Genomic DNA, 13660 nt, shown 5'->3' on the forward strand with positions numbered 1-13660 from the left:
AATCCCATATATAACATCATTATGGACTTTTGCCCAGGCTTAAGATTTTATTTGCTATTTATAAGTGCTGCACAATTAATTGCATTGAAATCAATATAAACCTGAGCAATTATCTAAAAGCAAAAAAAGTGCAATTTATTAAGGGTAATGTATGCACAGTAAGTAATTTATGTGGAGTTTTGCCTGAAGTATACTCGGTGTGACCAAAGTCTCAAAGATTCATAAACCTGTCCAATTAAAAGCCTGATTCACCAGTACATTGTTTGTTTTAAACATGCACCATGTGTATGTGTGTTTGTGTGTGTGGTTTTTGTGACCAGCAAATATAAAAAAGCACTATAATATAGTATTAATAGAGTATTAATATAAATAATAATATATGAGAGGCATTATGCTGAAAAAGGAAACAGGGCTGTTGTGTTGTTAAAGTGGAATTTCAGTTCAATTCAATTTTATTTATATGCCCAATTTATTACAAACAGCCTGATGTATCTAACCTACATATACAACTACACTTGCCTGAACGAGTAAAAGGACAGGAGGTCTTGTACCTGTGTACAAAGTGCCTCTGTGGCACATTGTACAGTAGGTAAAGGCTGTGGTTTTAGTGTATGTTCAGGTCAGGACACGTTTCTGCAAAACTCAGTGGATGGAATGAACCATAGCCCTTAAAACTGATTTTTTGGCATTTTAGCCATGTGTTTTGCTGTTTTTTATTTTTATTTTTTAGAAACATCTATAGGGCTCGGGATTGTGCAGTATAGAGTGACATGTCCTTTTTTAAACACAAAAAAGGGAATATGATGATCTAAAGTTTAGTTAATTTTAACCAACTACTCAAACATGACTAAGCAAAAAATAAGAAAATGGGTCACATAGGCAAAGAAAAAGCACAAATACACATTCCAGTCTTTCATTTGAAGCACATGTAGATAATATTACGAGGATAGCATTCTTTCACCTCAGAAATATTGGCAAGGTAAGGAATATATTGTCACTAAACGATGCAGAAAAATGAGCATCTCACTGCATATCGTACTGTGTATGACTGTTTATGTGACAAATAAAATTTGAATTTGAGTTCATACTTTTATCACCTCTAGGTTAGACTATTGTAATGGCTTACTGTCTGGTTCTTCAATTAGGTGCATAAACAAGCTTCATTTAGTCCAGAATGCAGGAGTAAGAGTCCTCACTAGAACCAGGGCACATCACCAGAGCACATCTATAACCCAAGGTTATAGAATAGTATTCCAATTAATGTTCAGGCCTCAGACACAGTCTCAGTGTTTAAGTCTAGGCTAAAAATCTATTTATTTAGCCAAGCATTTTGTAAGTAGATTTTCCTTGGGTAAAGAAGCAAATCTGGGGGACTCATGGACGTAGAGTATTATGGTGATTATGGTATTATGGTATGTTTAGATACTGTCTTTCCCACTCTCATTGACCACTTAGGTTTTATCTGAGCCTCCAATAACAATCTGGACTCTATATTAACTTGAAGACATCAACTGTTATATTGAACCTCCAGCTCCCGAACACACAGTATCTGTTTCAACCAAATAAGGATGGGTTCCCTGTTGAGTCTGGTTCCTCTCAAGGTTTCTTCCTATTGCAATCTCAGGGATTTTTTCCTTGCCACCATCACCCCTAGCTTGCTCATCCAGGACTATCTAATCATTTTGATTCACACACATTCACATTTCGTACAAACTTCCATAATTTCTTTTGATTGTGTAAAGCTGAGTTGTGACAATGACAATTGTTAAAAGCGCTATACAAATAAAATTGAATTGAATTATCACTTTTTTTTTCTTTTTTTTTCAATTTTATGACCAAAACATCATAATTATATGCTCATTTTGAGAGTTCTACATTTTGTGGCATCATTCCCATATTCTGGTTGTGGTCAAATTTACACTTTTGTTCTACCTGACATAACCCAAATACACAGTTTGAAGTCTGAAGCCTCCCTGTTAACACACACTGGCAAAGCTTCCATATAAGCACTTTATTTTTATTGTCATTGAACTATTCTTTGTTGCTGGCATGTACTGTATTTGCGCCGCTTGAGTTCTAATGGTTTAATTTTCAACCGCGTTGTGAACATTTGACCCCCATGACCTTGTGTGCTCTATGTGTACACTAAACGTAAGGACCTATGTGCTGGATGAGTGGTTCCAGTTTTACCTGTTTAAACATGATATAATACACAACACACTCTGTATCTAAAGCCTTTAAAAGCCTTTTTACTACCAGTGCAGTGATACTGAACATGAATTTGATAGCCTGGTTCAATTTATAATTTTTATTCAATTAATTTTATTTGTATAGCGCTTTTAACAATTGTCATTGTCGCAAAGCAACTTTACACAATCAAAATAATTATTTCAGTTTGTATGGAATGTGAATGTGTATGAAACTAAATGGTCAGATAGTCCCTGAAGAGCAAGCCGCGGGCGACAGTGGCAAGGAAAACCTCTTTGGGATGGTAATAGGAAGAAACCTTAAGAGGAACCGGACTCAACAGGGTACCCATCCTCAACTGAGTGATACAGAGAGCAGAAATTAATGGATGATCTGCATTCATACCGTGTGTTAGGTGGCAGGCAGTTCATTGATGTTAATATGGAGTCCAGGTAGTTATTGGACGCTCAGGTAGACTCGTAGGAAATTCCAGTCTTGAATTGAAGTTGGTTCAGTGCTGCTTGAAAATGTAAATATAGATATATAGTATGCAGTAACGATTGAGATATTGGTATAAATATTACTGTAATTACACTGTTTTAATAGTAAAACTTTGTAAGGTAAAGACTTTACTAGTATATAGTATTATAATGTAAGCATTTCCAAAATACAACTACTGCAGACCAGGAACAGCCCACAAGAGCTTGCAGGACAAATTTCTCCCTTGCTTGCCTAATATAGTCCACCCACTTCCAGGTGCTGTTGTAATGAGTATTTTATTGAGTAAATATTGTTACTGTGGCAAGAGCCAAATACCTACCAATAGTAATCCAAGGAAGGAAAACTAGTAAACCCGCAATAGGTCATGGCCAAGGCTCACTGATGCACATAAGGGCATAAGGGCTGGCCCGTGTAGTCTGATCCAGTAGAAAAGACACAGTACTGTAGCTCAAATTTTTAAAAAGGTTAGTTCTGGTTCCAGTGGAAAGGTGTCAGAACACACAAAGCATCACTGTTTTGGAGGTAAAAGGGGGGACCTACTCAATATTAGGCGAGGGGTCATAATGGTATGGCTGATCATTGTATTATCATTTATGAGAATAGAGCAAGATAGAAATTGCTGAGAATATAATAATTGTTTATGAGCATATAAAGAGATAATAATAAAGTAATAAGATAAAAATAGAATGGAAGTTAATGAGAATATATTCCTAGAATATTATATATAGAGAGAGAACAGTTTTAAAAAATAGTATAACATACTATTAAAATAGAACCTAATGAGAAAATGTAAGATATTTAAAATAAAAAAAGACAAAATAAAATAGAAAAAAAAATTAAACCTAAATGTTTTAATGACTTTATTTTTTTTTAAATAATGACAATCAAGATAATGAAAATAATTTGTTATTTTCTGCAGTGAAATTACTAACAATCAGTATTTAGTATAGATGGACAGAAGATAGTATGATTAGTCAGCATTCTTCAATACCTGTTGAATCTGGCTGGACATAGAGTCAAAAAGACGTTTGTGGTACTCAGGGGTCAGTTACTCAATCCATGCCAGGTTGATCGCTTTCTGAATATCATACACAGATATTTACCACAGAAGTACACAAATCACTTGGCATTTTTTTATGCAGCGGTGGACATCCTGGCTTTAGAAAAAAATCCTGTATTTGTTCCATCTATTAACTGAACAATCCATCCATCCATTTAGGAACTGCTGTAGTCCATAGAAAACTGTGTAGGCCAGTGGTGACTTATGTATTTATTCCTATTTTTTAGGAATAAAAAAAACCCGGGCAATTTGGCAACTACAATTAGCCGAATCTGCATTTTTTTGGACTGCGGTTAGAAACCGGACTGTTTGTAATTAGCACAACTCTCAGAACTAAGACACTACAGAACCTTTTTGTGCACACGGAGAACTGAAATGCATGCCATACTGTATATTATATTAATACTTTTGGCCAGAGTTCAGTTAATATTTCTGAACATTTATGAGAATAGACTAGATGTTAATGAGATTTGTTCTGAATGTTTATAAGTACGCAAAGACCGTAGAATAAATATAATCCCCTTATTTGTTGAGGGAATAAAAATATTTTTTATGATTATTATTAGTATTATTATTTAAAATAATAAATAAAAAAATCGCGGTATTATTTCAAATCCCGTGATTGACTGGCGGTTGAAATGATTAGCCAACCACAGCCCAGCAGGGGCGGGTTTTGTACAAATGAGCGCTCCGGACCATCAGGTGGTGCTGTGCTCTCGCGCGAAGAAACACGTCACACATTTTGAAGACGAGGCACGAGCTTTTCTCGAACTTTCTCTGGGTTCAAATGATGAGGACGAGGTGTTTTTTTTCTCTCCTGACGGGTGCAAAAACTTTTTATTAGTCCCTCAGAGTAGGGTGTTTTAAGGCTTTAGAAGGAATGCGGCTGGTGTTGTATTGGATAAAAACGACGAGTTAGTTTAAAAAGAAGGAAGAAACTGTGTACATAGACTGTTCTTATTTTTTAAGTTAAACGCCGGTTATTTAACGGTTGCGGTATAATAACCCGATAGAAATCTCGTGTATTAAGCTCTTAATGGATCCGACGGCTGTTTAACTAGATATTTAGGAGTTTTAATCATTAGTTTGTGATGGGTAAAGATTACTATAAAGTCCTGGGAATACAGAAAGGAGCTTCTGACGATGAAATTAAGAAAGCGTACCGAAAGCAGGCGTTACGGTATCATCCGGATAAAAACAAGTCGCCGGGAGCCGAGGACAAATTTAAAGAGATCGCAGAAGCTTATGATGTCCTGAGCGACGCGAAAAAGAAGGATATCTACGACCGATACGGCGAAGAAGGTGAGTGACGTAGTTATAAAGGGGCGTGATCATGTCGACGGGTTGGTGGCACACGGCCACCCTAAAACAATCCGTGCCATCCCAGTTGGCACCCTGAGCACAAAGCCGACATGATTAATACTTACTTTAGTTCAGTCTTGATGTATGATCGGTGTAATCCAAATCTCTTTAAATAGTTTGCAATATGCGCGAGTATTTTGCTTTTAACTGTATAGTAAATAAAATCAATATTATTTAAAGTCTTATACATTAGATCTTGTATGCATTAGCTCATAATATATGTTTTCTGAAGATATTTTTAGTGTTAAGCTCCACCCCTTCATTTGATTGACGCTGTAGTTTTATCAGAAAAAAACAGTTTTTAGTGATTAGCTCCACCCCTTCATTTGACTGACGTTGTAGTTTTATCAGAAAAAACTGTTTTTTGTGATTAGCTCCACCCCTTTATTTGACTGACGCTGTAGTTTCCCCCCATTTTTTTCTTTTTAAACTCAGCAGCCTGAGTCTGCAGAAAAAGGTGGTCTCTCGAACAATACAGCGTACTTTTGCAAGGATCAAATCGGATATGGAAGCCAGTCGTACCTGAGTAAATTGCTGAGTAAATTACCGCAGTCTCATTTCCATGTGTGTCTAGCATGCACCAGTCTCATCCTCTGAGCCATATCCGGAAAGAAGGAAGGCACGTCAGAAAGTCGCTCATTCAATTTTTACAGAAATATTATTAATATTGGGCGTAGTACGAAAGTTAACTCCCTCTTTCTCATCTTCTCTCACGTTGAGTGGTGGCTTACAAACCAAGTATGTGCACATTGCCACCTGCTGTATCAAAGAGTGTAAATACGCAAGTGTGGGCGGTGTACATGTGCTATGGGAACGGAGGGCAAAAATAACAAATGCGGGGGAGTGGGGTACACATTTGTACACACAGTACAAATTAATTGTCCATAATGTGAAAACGCCCTGTAACTTCTATCTGTCTCTGATTGATGGCTTCTCTCTCTCTCTCTCTCTCTCTCTCTCTCGCTCTCTCTCTAGGTCTTAAAGGACATTCTGGAGGTTGTGGACCCAATGGCCCGAGCTACACCTTCCACGGAGACCCACATGCCATGTTTGCAGAGTTCTTCGGCGGCCGCAGTCCATTTGATCAATTTTTTAGCCATGGCGCTGACGACGACATGGATGTGGACGATCCCTTCGCCGCGTTTGGCATGGGAGGCATGGGTGGCTTCCCCAGGTCTTTTAAGACTCGTGTGGGTGGTGTACATGTGCCACGACAGAAAAAGAAAGACCCTCCAGTTATCCACGAGCTCAAGGTGAGCTTAGAGGAAGTGTTCTCTGGCTGCACCAAGAAAATGAAGATCTCACGAAAACGTCTGAACCCGGACGGCTGCACGGTCCGCACAGAGGACAAGATCCTTACCGTGAACATCAAGCCTGGCTGGAAAGAAGGCACGAAAATCACGTTTCCCAAAGAGGGAGATGAGACGCCCACCAACATCCCCGCCGACATTGTGTTTGTTGTAAAAGACAAGGTGCATGCGGTGTTCCACAGAGACGGCTCTGATATCATCTACCCAGCGAGAATATCCCTCCGAGATGTGAGCGTCTTTCTAGTTATAGCTGCTTCCTTCAATCACAGCATTTTTCATATTGGCAGACTGATCAACAAAAGTTTTGATTAAGTTTCTATAACAGTAGTGCAGCTACAGTTCATAAGTTTGCTAATGCGCTCAGTCTTATAGTTTAGTCTTAACGGTTTACCTGAGAACTTATCATGTAATCTGAATGGCATAAAAATGGTTTAAAAAATCTATTATTAAACAAAGGAACATGCACTTAGTGATAAGGTGCTTTTACACATTCCATTTTTTACGCAGGAAATGCAGTAGTGTAAAAGGAAACAGGAATCAAGTCGTTCCATGGACATTCCCCAATGTTATGTTTACATGGATAAATAGTATGTCTATGTTTAATTGAATTGTAAGTTGCTACGGTATAAGAGCAATAAAAAGGTTTAAAAATAGGCAGTTATAGGAAAATATTATTTTAGGTTACTTCAATTCATCATACAACTAACCAATCATTAGTTTAAAAAAAAAAAAAAGTTTGACATGGAGCGTCTTTTTTTTCCTTCATGCTCTCACAATACTGACTCTAGCAGGTAGTCTGTTTGCTTGCGATAAAATATCTTCTGTAAGAGATGATCTACATACATAAATACATACATACTACAGCTGTTTCGGTGTATATATAATGTTTAAGAATGATTTCTCGTACATCTGTTAGAGGCACGGACAGGTTTATTGTCCCTTTTGGTCCGGGTCTTTAGGAATCAAATAGTCCAAGTGAATTCTTCCAGAGTAATTAGATTGCACTGAGACGGCGATTCGACTTTAAACCGACATCATAAACTGTTGTGAGAAAAGGGGATTGTTATACCAGAGTTATTTCCTACACAGAAGTGGTTGTACTTGATCAAGCCAGCTAACTAGATGACCTAATTAGCTGCCCCTTTTTAGCCAGGCAGTAAAAACAGCGCGGTTTGTTAGAACTTTATTGTTTGTGTTGAAATTTTTGTATTTTTTTTATGTATCCACAGGCGCTGTGTGGCTGCTCGATCAGCGCGCCGACGCTCGACGGCCGGACCATTACTGTGACGTCCCGCGACGTCATTAAACCGGGCATGAAGAAGAGGGTCGTGGGTGAGGGACTGCCTCTGTCCAAATGCCCTGATAAGCGAGGGGACATGGTGCTGGAGTTTGTTGTAAAGTTTCCGGACAAAGTGACGCAGAACACTCGCGATGCTCTGATGCAGATCCTCCCACCGTGAACGTGAGGTTGGGGCAGTGAGACACAATGTTATTAATTTATAAACCACTTACCTGTCTCGAGTGCACTTTTGACATCACTGTGAATCGTTTGCACAGTACTAATAGGCACTCAAGACGCACACACACACACACACACACACACACACACACACACACACAGGATATGCATTACCTCAGAGTTGATGCAGCTGCCTTCATGAATTTTATTCATTTAAATCATGCCAGATTAGAAACAATGCTCTTTTTTCCCTCTTTTTAACACACATTGAATTATTTTCTATCATGTTTTTCCCTCTTATCCAACAAGGGACACATCCTAGGGAGAGACAGGAATTTAACTTTATAGGGGACTTAGACCTTTTTTTTTTCTCTCTCTCTCTCTTCGCTTCCACAGCGAATCTTTCTTGTTCTGCATTGCAGCTGGCACAGCGAGTGTGTCTCAGGTTTGTCCGCACACTCTCGCAAGCTCCCCGCTTTTCACCCTGACCCCGTTTTGTTTCATGCGTCTCGTGTCTTGGATCCCGCTATTGTATGATCCTTCTGGATATTTTTACCTGTTTGTGATTTTCTGAAATCAGATTTATGTATCTCGTGTACGCACGTTAATTTGTGACGTGTTTGCGCTGTTGCGTTTCTTTTCTGGGTTTTTTATTGCCAAAAACAAAAGAAACAAAGCCGTAAAAGTGACAGGTTTTGACAGCTTTCGATATTATTAAAAATTATTTAAAACATTGTGGTGTTTTTAGTTTCAGCGTGGCCAGTTGCTGTTTTTAAAACATGAATGAATGCATTTAATAATATTACTCATCCATTGTGAAAACCCAAGGCTTAATGTATTTTACGGACATTATTGTAACAAATAAAAGTGTGTTAGTAGACAGGGTACTTTCATTGTTGTATTTTTGAAAGTTGCAAACATGTCAAGAAAAAAATAACTTGAGTGCTCCCCAAATCCCAAAACAGGAGGGATTCCAGCAGAGGTATGCTCTGACCAATTTTGTGCCTTAAAAAACTAGGACTATTCTGCTCTCCCCCACACTTTCTCCTAGTGAATACATTTTAAACAGTCTCACCAACTTCCAAAGGAATTCTGACCAATTCACTTTGCCCCTACAGAAAGTCTGACCTATCTTCCATGCTATCTAAAGAATTCTGAACAACGCCACCCAGCCTTAATGTGATTCATACCAGTCCTGCCTGCTTGCATCATACCTCGGAGCAGGCCTACCCACTAGGAAATACTGACTGACTTTTCTCTCCCACTACCAAAGTGATCCTGACTGTTTCCTGCCTGCTACAGAAGGAATTCTCACTGATCCTGCCTACTACCAAAATGATTCTAACCAATCCCAAAATACAGAAAAAGTACCAAATACTGACATTCTGACTAATCTTACATGCTACAGAAGAAATCTGTAGCTGTGGTAATTCTGTATTAATGCTGAGCAATTATGCTCCCACTTTTGAATGGACAGAATTCTGTTTAATCCTGTCCTTTGATGAATAAATTCATCCTGGTCCTGTAAGCCACTGAATACATTTTGAGCAGTCCTACCTACTTCCAGTGGAATTCTGATAAATCCTGTGTTCTTCCATTGTAATTCTGAGAAGAGGTGTGCAAAGTACACAAATCCTGTACCTGGGTAAAAGTAAAGATATCCCACGTAAAATATTAATCAAGTAGAAGTCCTAATGTAGAAGTCCCAATTTGCTTTTAAATTTATGTCAAAAATACCAAGCTTATTTTAGCTCATAGTAACCTTTAAGTCTTTCTCCCCCTCTCCACTTCCCAACTGTTAAACGTGCAGTTTCATTGGTGTTTGCAGCCATCTCCGATTCTGATTTCACACACCTGATGTATGAATAAGCATTTCAGGAAGGGAAGACAAATCACACAATTCCATATAATAGTCAGCAGAGGGCGCTATTACTTTTTCAAACGCTACCCAACCCTGTTATGTAACACAATGCCATGCAAAAATTATTTTTTGTTAATATTTCTTGAAAGATGTAGTGAAGGAAAAGTAAAAAGCATAAAATAACGAAACAGCAAATTATATGTACTTAAGTACAGTAACAAGTGTTAAATGTACTTGATTACCTGATTATAAGCAATCCTTCTTCCTTTTAAAGGAATTTTATTTGTGCAGCTCTGCAGGAATTCTCACTATGGGTCAAAATTCCTCCTGTACGTATGCAAGATAACAGATTGTTTTTTTTTTCAGCTTTGGCAGGATTTTAGTCACAAAATACACTTTTCTACATTCAAATCTAATGGTTAGCCCCAGAATTATGAACAAATATATATTAGTCAGATTTTTTTTTTTTTGCTTAAATCTAATCAACAATTTAGTTGTTGGTGTGTTCTATTTAAAACAAGACCATGTCAATTATTTGTTATTAATAAATAATACAAATTTACCAAAGTGGGTTTTTAAAAATTTTTTTTTTTTGGGTGATAATTTTTTACAATCTGCATTAACGTGTGCCTTTTATTATGTCAAAAATCCATTTCTGAATTACAATCCAGACAAAGAAGACGCATGAAACGGGAAGGTAAACGAGGTTCCTGGTGAATATGCGCTTAGCTGGTGGTTCTCTAGAAATTTATACTTTACTGCTTGCTTTGTATCAGCTTGCATTCCGAGAGGATATCTTTTTTTTTTTTTTTTTTTTTTAACAAATAAAATGCTTTGTGTTAACAGCTCTTGATTGCTTTTCAAGATTTTCCCCCTGGACATAATTAGGGCTATAATGATATGTACTAAGTGGCAAGCAGGTAAGTGCGAAAAGTACAAACGAAACAAATTAAACACGTTTATCTCTTGTGAAATGTTTTCAATTTTCTTATGGTTATCACACTCTGAATTGTTCCGTGATGAAGATTAGTGCCACTGTTGTCGAGTGAGTGAACCCTGAATATAGTGTGTGATAGGGCTGAGGAAGGAAGCTGCCTTACACACATTCTTCCTGTACTGGTACTTTATTTAATGAGTTTACTGACAAACCAACGTTAAGATTTATATGGTCCTGACTGATGTTGACAATTTTATTTTTAATCATGGATCATCTGACAGTTATCAAACCACAGAAAAAACACCACGCACTTTCATGTGAGAGTTACACCTGTGAGTTCCTAAGATCTCGCAGACTGAACAAACTTGCAGTAGACATCCAACACTTCCGGAGGTTTAGGGATTGTCCAGCCTGTTTATGGCATCCCCTTAATGCTCACAAATCATATCCAGTATCCTGGAAAATAAGCAAGAGCTTGTGTACGTTTAATCATCTCTATTTGTGCTAAGTGAACCTATCTTATCTGCTTGCACACACTCACCCCTACATTAGGTTGGTTTGTCCTGTCCTGCAGTGTCGTCAAAAAAGGCAAAATAGAGCCCAAGTTTACTCTTGCATGTAATAACAGTAAAATCATGGGAATTTTGCTTGCTGCACTGTTTGCAACTGTGATTCTTTTTTTCTGTTTCCCCCTGTGGGTTTAATGGTTGTAAAAGACATGATAAGGTGAGTTTAAAAGCTTCATTCATTGGCATTTTATAACAAATACTATAAAACTGCCTAGCTACTACTCTGTACTGAGATTATTACAGTATTTAAAGGTTTATCTACTTTCTGCTTTCTTTTGGCTGCTTCCTTTTGGGGCTGCCACAGTGGATCAACTGTTTCCATTTAATGTATGATATAATAATATATAATATACACTGCCTGGCTAAAAAAAATGTTGCACTGTATTAAGCAAAGAAAACAAGTAAGGATGATTAAAGTTACTGGAACTGAGTCAAGATCATTTCAACATATCAAAACCGGGAAGAATGGTGCTGAAATATTAATTTTGTGGAAGAAATGTGGTCAGAAAAAGAAAATCATGAATGAAGATCACAAACACTTGAAGTTGCATGATAAAAAAAAAAAAATCAGTAAAAATTTTTCATACACACAATATGATGAGATCTAACAGGATTTGGACTAAACAGCTGTGTCCTAAGGAAATTACTTGTTATTGAGACTTCAGAAAAAAGTTTGCTAGTGAGCATAAAGGTTGGTCTTTGGAGCCATGGAAAAAGGTCATGTGGTCTGTTGAGTCCAAGTAGACCCCATTCCAGAGCGATGGGCGTGTCAGGGTGAGAAGGGAAGCACATGAAGCGATGCACCCATCATGCAAATTGTCCACAGTACAAGCCACTGGAGGCAGTGTTATGATATGGGGTTGCTTCAGTTGCTCAGGTCTAGACTCATCAACGTTGTGGCATTAAAATGAAGTCAGCTGACAATCTGAATGTACTGAATGACCAGGTTATCACATCTATAGAGTTTTTCCTCCCTGATGGCTCTAAAAGCACAGAGAATGATTTTTACTGGACACTACAGTGTGTGCCATGATCAGAACTAAAGGTGACTGAATGAAGTTTTTTAGGCCGGACAGTGTATATTATATTAAGCATATAGCCAAATGGTTACAAATTGGAATAATCAAAATTTTACATATAACATAGTAAGGGTAACATTAGGACACATCTCCACAAAATATTCAGGAGGTCAGGCAAAGAGAAGTTACTTATATATTTCACAGTTCTTTTTAGCAGAAAGCCAAAATTTTTCTCAAAGTCTGTCAACGGTCACAGAAGCTAAGGTACTTTACATCTCTTAGGATCATTCCAGGTGTGTGCTTGACATCTGCAACAGACACAACGAGAGAGCGACTTGGCACGATGTGAGAATTTCATCATCATATGAAAAGGACTGGATGTAACTAAGGTGTAAGTGCTAAATATTTCGAGAATTAACTTGAAATTAACAATTAAAGGAGCATTTCTATTGGTAGTCAATAAGAGGTTTCTCAATATATGTCTTATGAATCCCTAGCGTAATTTACGACACATCTGCACTTAGACTGACATGAGCACAGAACACACCTCCTTTACTGACACTGACAGGAACCTGACCCACGCCCTCTTCAGTGAGAGTGACAGGAATGTGAGCCACGCCCACTTCACTGAGCCTGAAAGGAGCGTATGCCATGCCTTTTTTTACTGAAACTGAAAAGGAATACAGGTCACACCTACTTCACTGTGACTGACAAGAACACAGGCCACGCCTCCTTCAATGAGACTGACAGGAACCCAGGCCACAACTTTTACACTGAAACAAACATAGGGAATCACATGAGAGCACCATGAAGGTACTGTCTAACATTTTGTGCAAAAAAATAAACAGAAATGGCAGGGAATTAAGTGAGTGTAATGAGCTAATCATGCAGATGACTAATGAGCTTAGGTGATCAGTTTAATCAGCCGCACTGTAGTTTAGTGCCGCAACACTAATGCTGCTTAATAAGAGATTGAAATAATGATTTGACTTGATTTTCAAATTTCTGTATGATCAAGTAGTGTTAAAAACACAGCATGAATGCACCTGTAGAGAAACTTGGTGTCGGGTGGTGCCTAGGGTGCAGATGTCTGCACACACTAACTGCGCAGGATTTGCACATGCCAATGTAATGAATGATTGGGTGTTTAGCACTGTTGCTGTGCACCTCCAGGGTCAGGGGTTTGTGTGTGCATCCATCCAGGATAAACTGCATTTTGTGCTTTGAGCTCAATGGGATAAGCTTCATTCCTTCAGTGACAGGAAGGCTGGAGCATATCCCAGGAAACGGGCATAAGGTGGAGTACATCCTGGACAGGGTGTCGGTCCATCGCCGAGCATACACACACACACACTAATTCACACACTGTGAGCAATTTGAGAATCTAACCTAATC

General features: G+C 38.1%; 1 protein-coding gene across 2 annotated transcripts; it reads left to right on the forward strand.

The window, feature by feature from the left end:
• The first annotated feature begins 4303 nt into the window (after positions 1 to 4303).
• Positions 4304 to 8759, forward strand: dnajb1a (DnaJ heat shock protein family (Hsp40) member B1a). Of its 2 annotated transcripts, XM_053493081.1 has the most exons (4): positions 4304 to 5050; positions 6086 to 6648; positions 7650 to 7887; positions 8276 to 8759. In XM_053493081.1, the coding sequence occupies exons 1-3, from the start codon at positions 4840 to 4842 to the stop codon at positions 7878 to 7880; spliced, it is 1005 nt and encodes a 334-aa protein (XP_053349056.1). In that variant the 5' UTR covers positions 4304 to 4839; the 3' UTR covers positions 7881 to 7887; positions 8276 to 8759. The 2 variants fall into 2 exon arrangements, with proteins under 2 accessions (XP_053349056.1, XP_053349055.1); XM_053493080.1 differs by having other exon boundaries at positions 4309 to 5050; positions 7650 to 8759.
• The last annotated feature ends 4901 nt before the right edge of the window (positions 8760 to 13660 follow it).

Source organism: Clarias gariepinus, chromosome 3 (genome assembly GCF_024256425.1).
Source record: "Clarias gariepinus isolate MV-2021 ecotype Netherlands chromosome 3, CGAR_prim_01v2, whole genome shotgun sequence".
NCBI classification, from domain to species: domain Eukaryota; kingdom Metazoa; phylum Chordata; class Actinopteri; order Siluriformes; family Clariidae; genus Clarias; species Clarias gariepinus.

Coding starts and splice junctions, on each gene's coding strand:
- dnajb1a (XM_053493081.1), top strand. CDS start 4,840: ATGGGTAAAGATTACTATAAAGTCCTGGGAATACAGAAAGGAGCTTCT. Junction 5,051..6,085: donor CGACCGATACGGCGAAGAAG/GTGAGTGACGTA, acceptor CTCTCTCTCTAG/GTCTTAAAGGACATTCTGGA. Junction 6,649..7,649: donor CGAGAATATCCCTCCGAGAT/GTGAGCGTCTTT, acceptor ATGTATCCACAG/GCGCTGTGTGGCTGCTCGAT.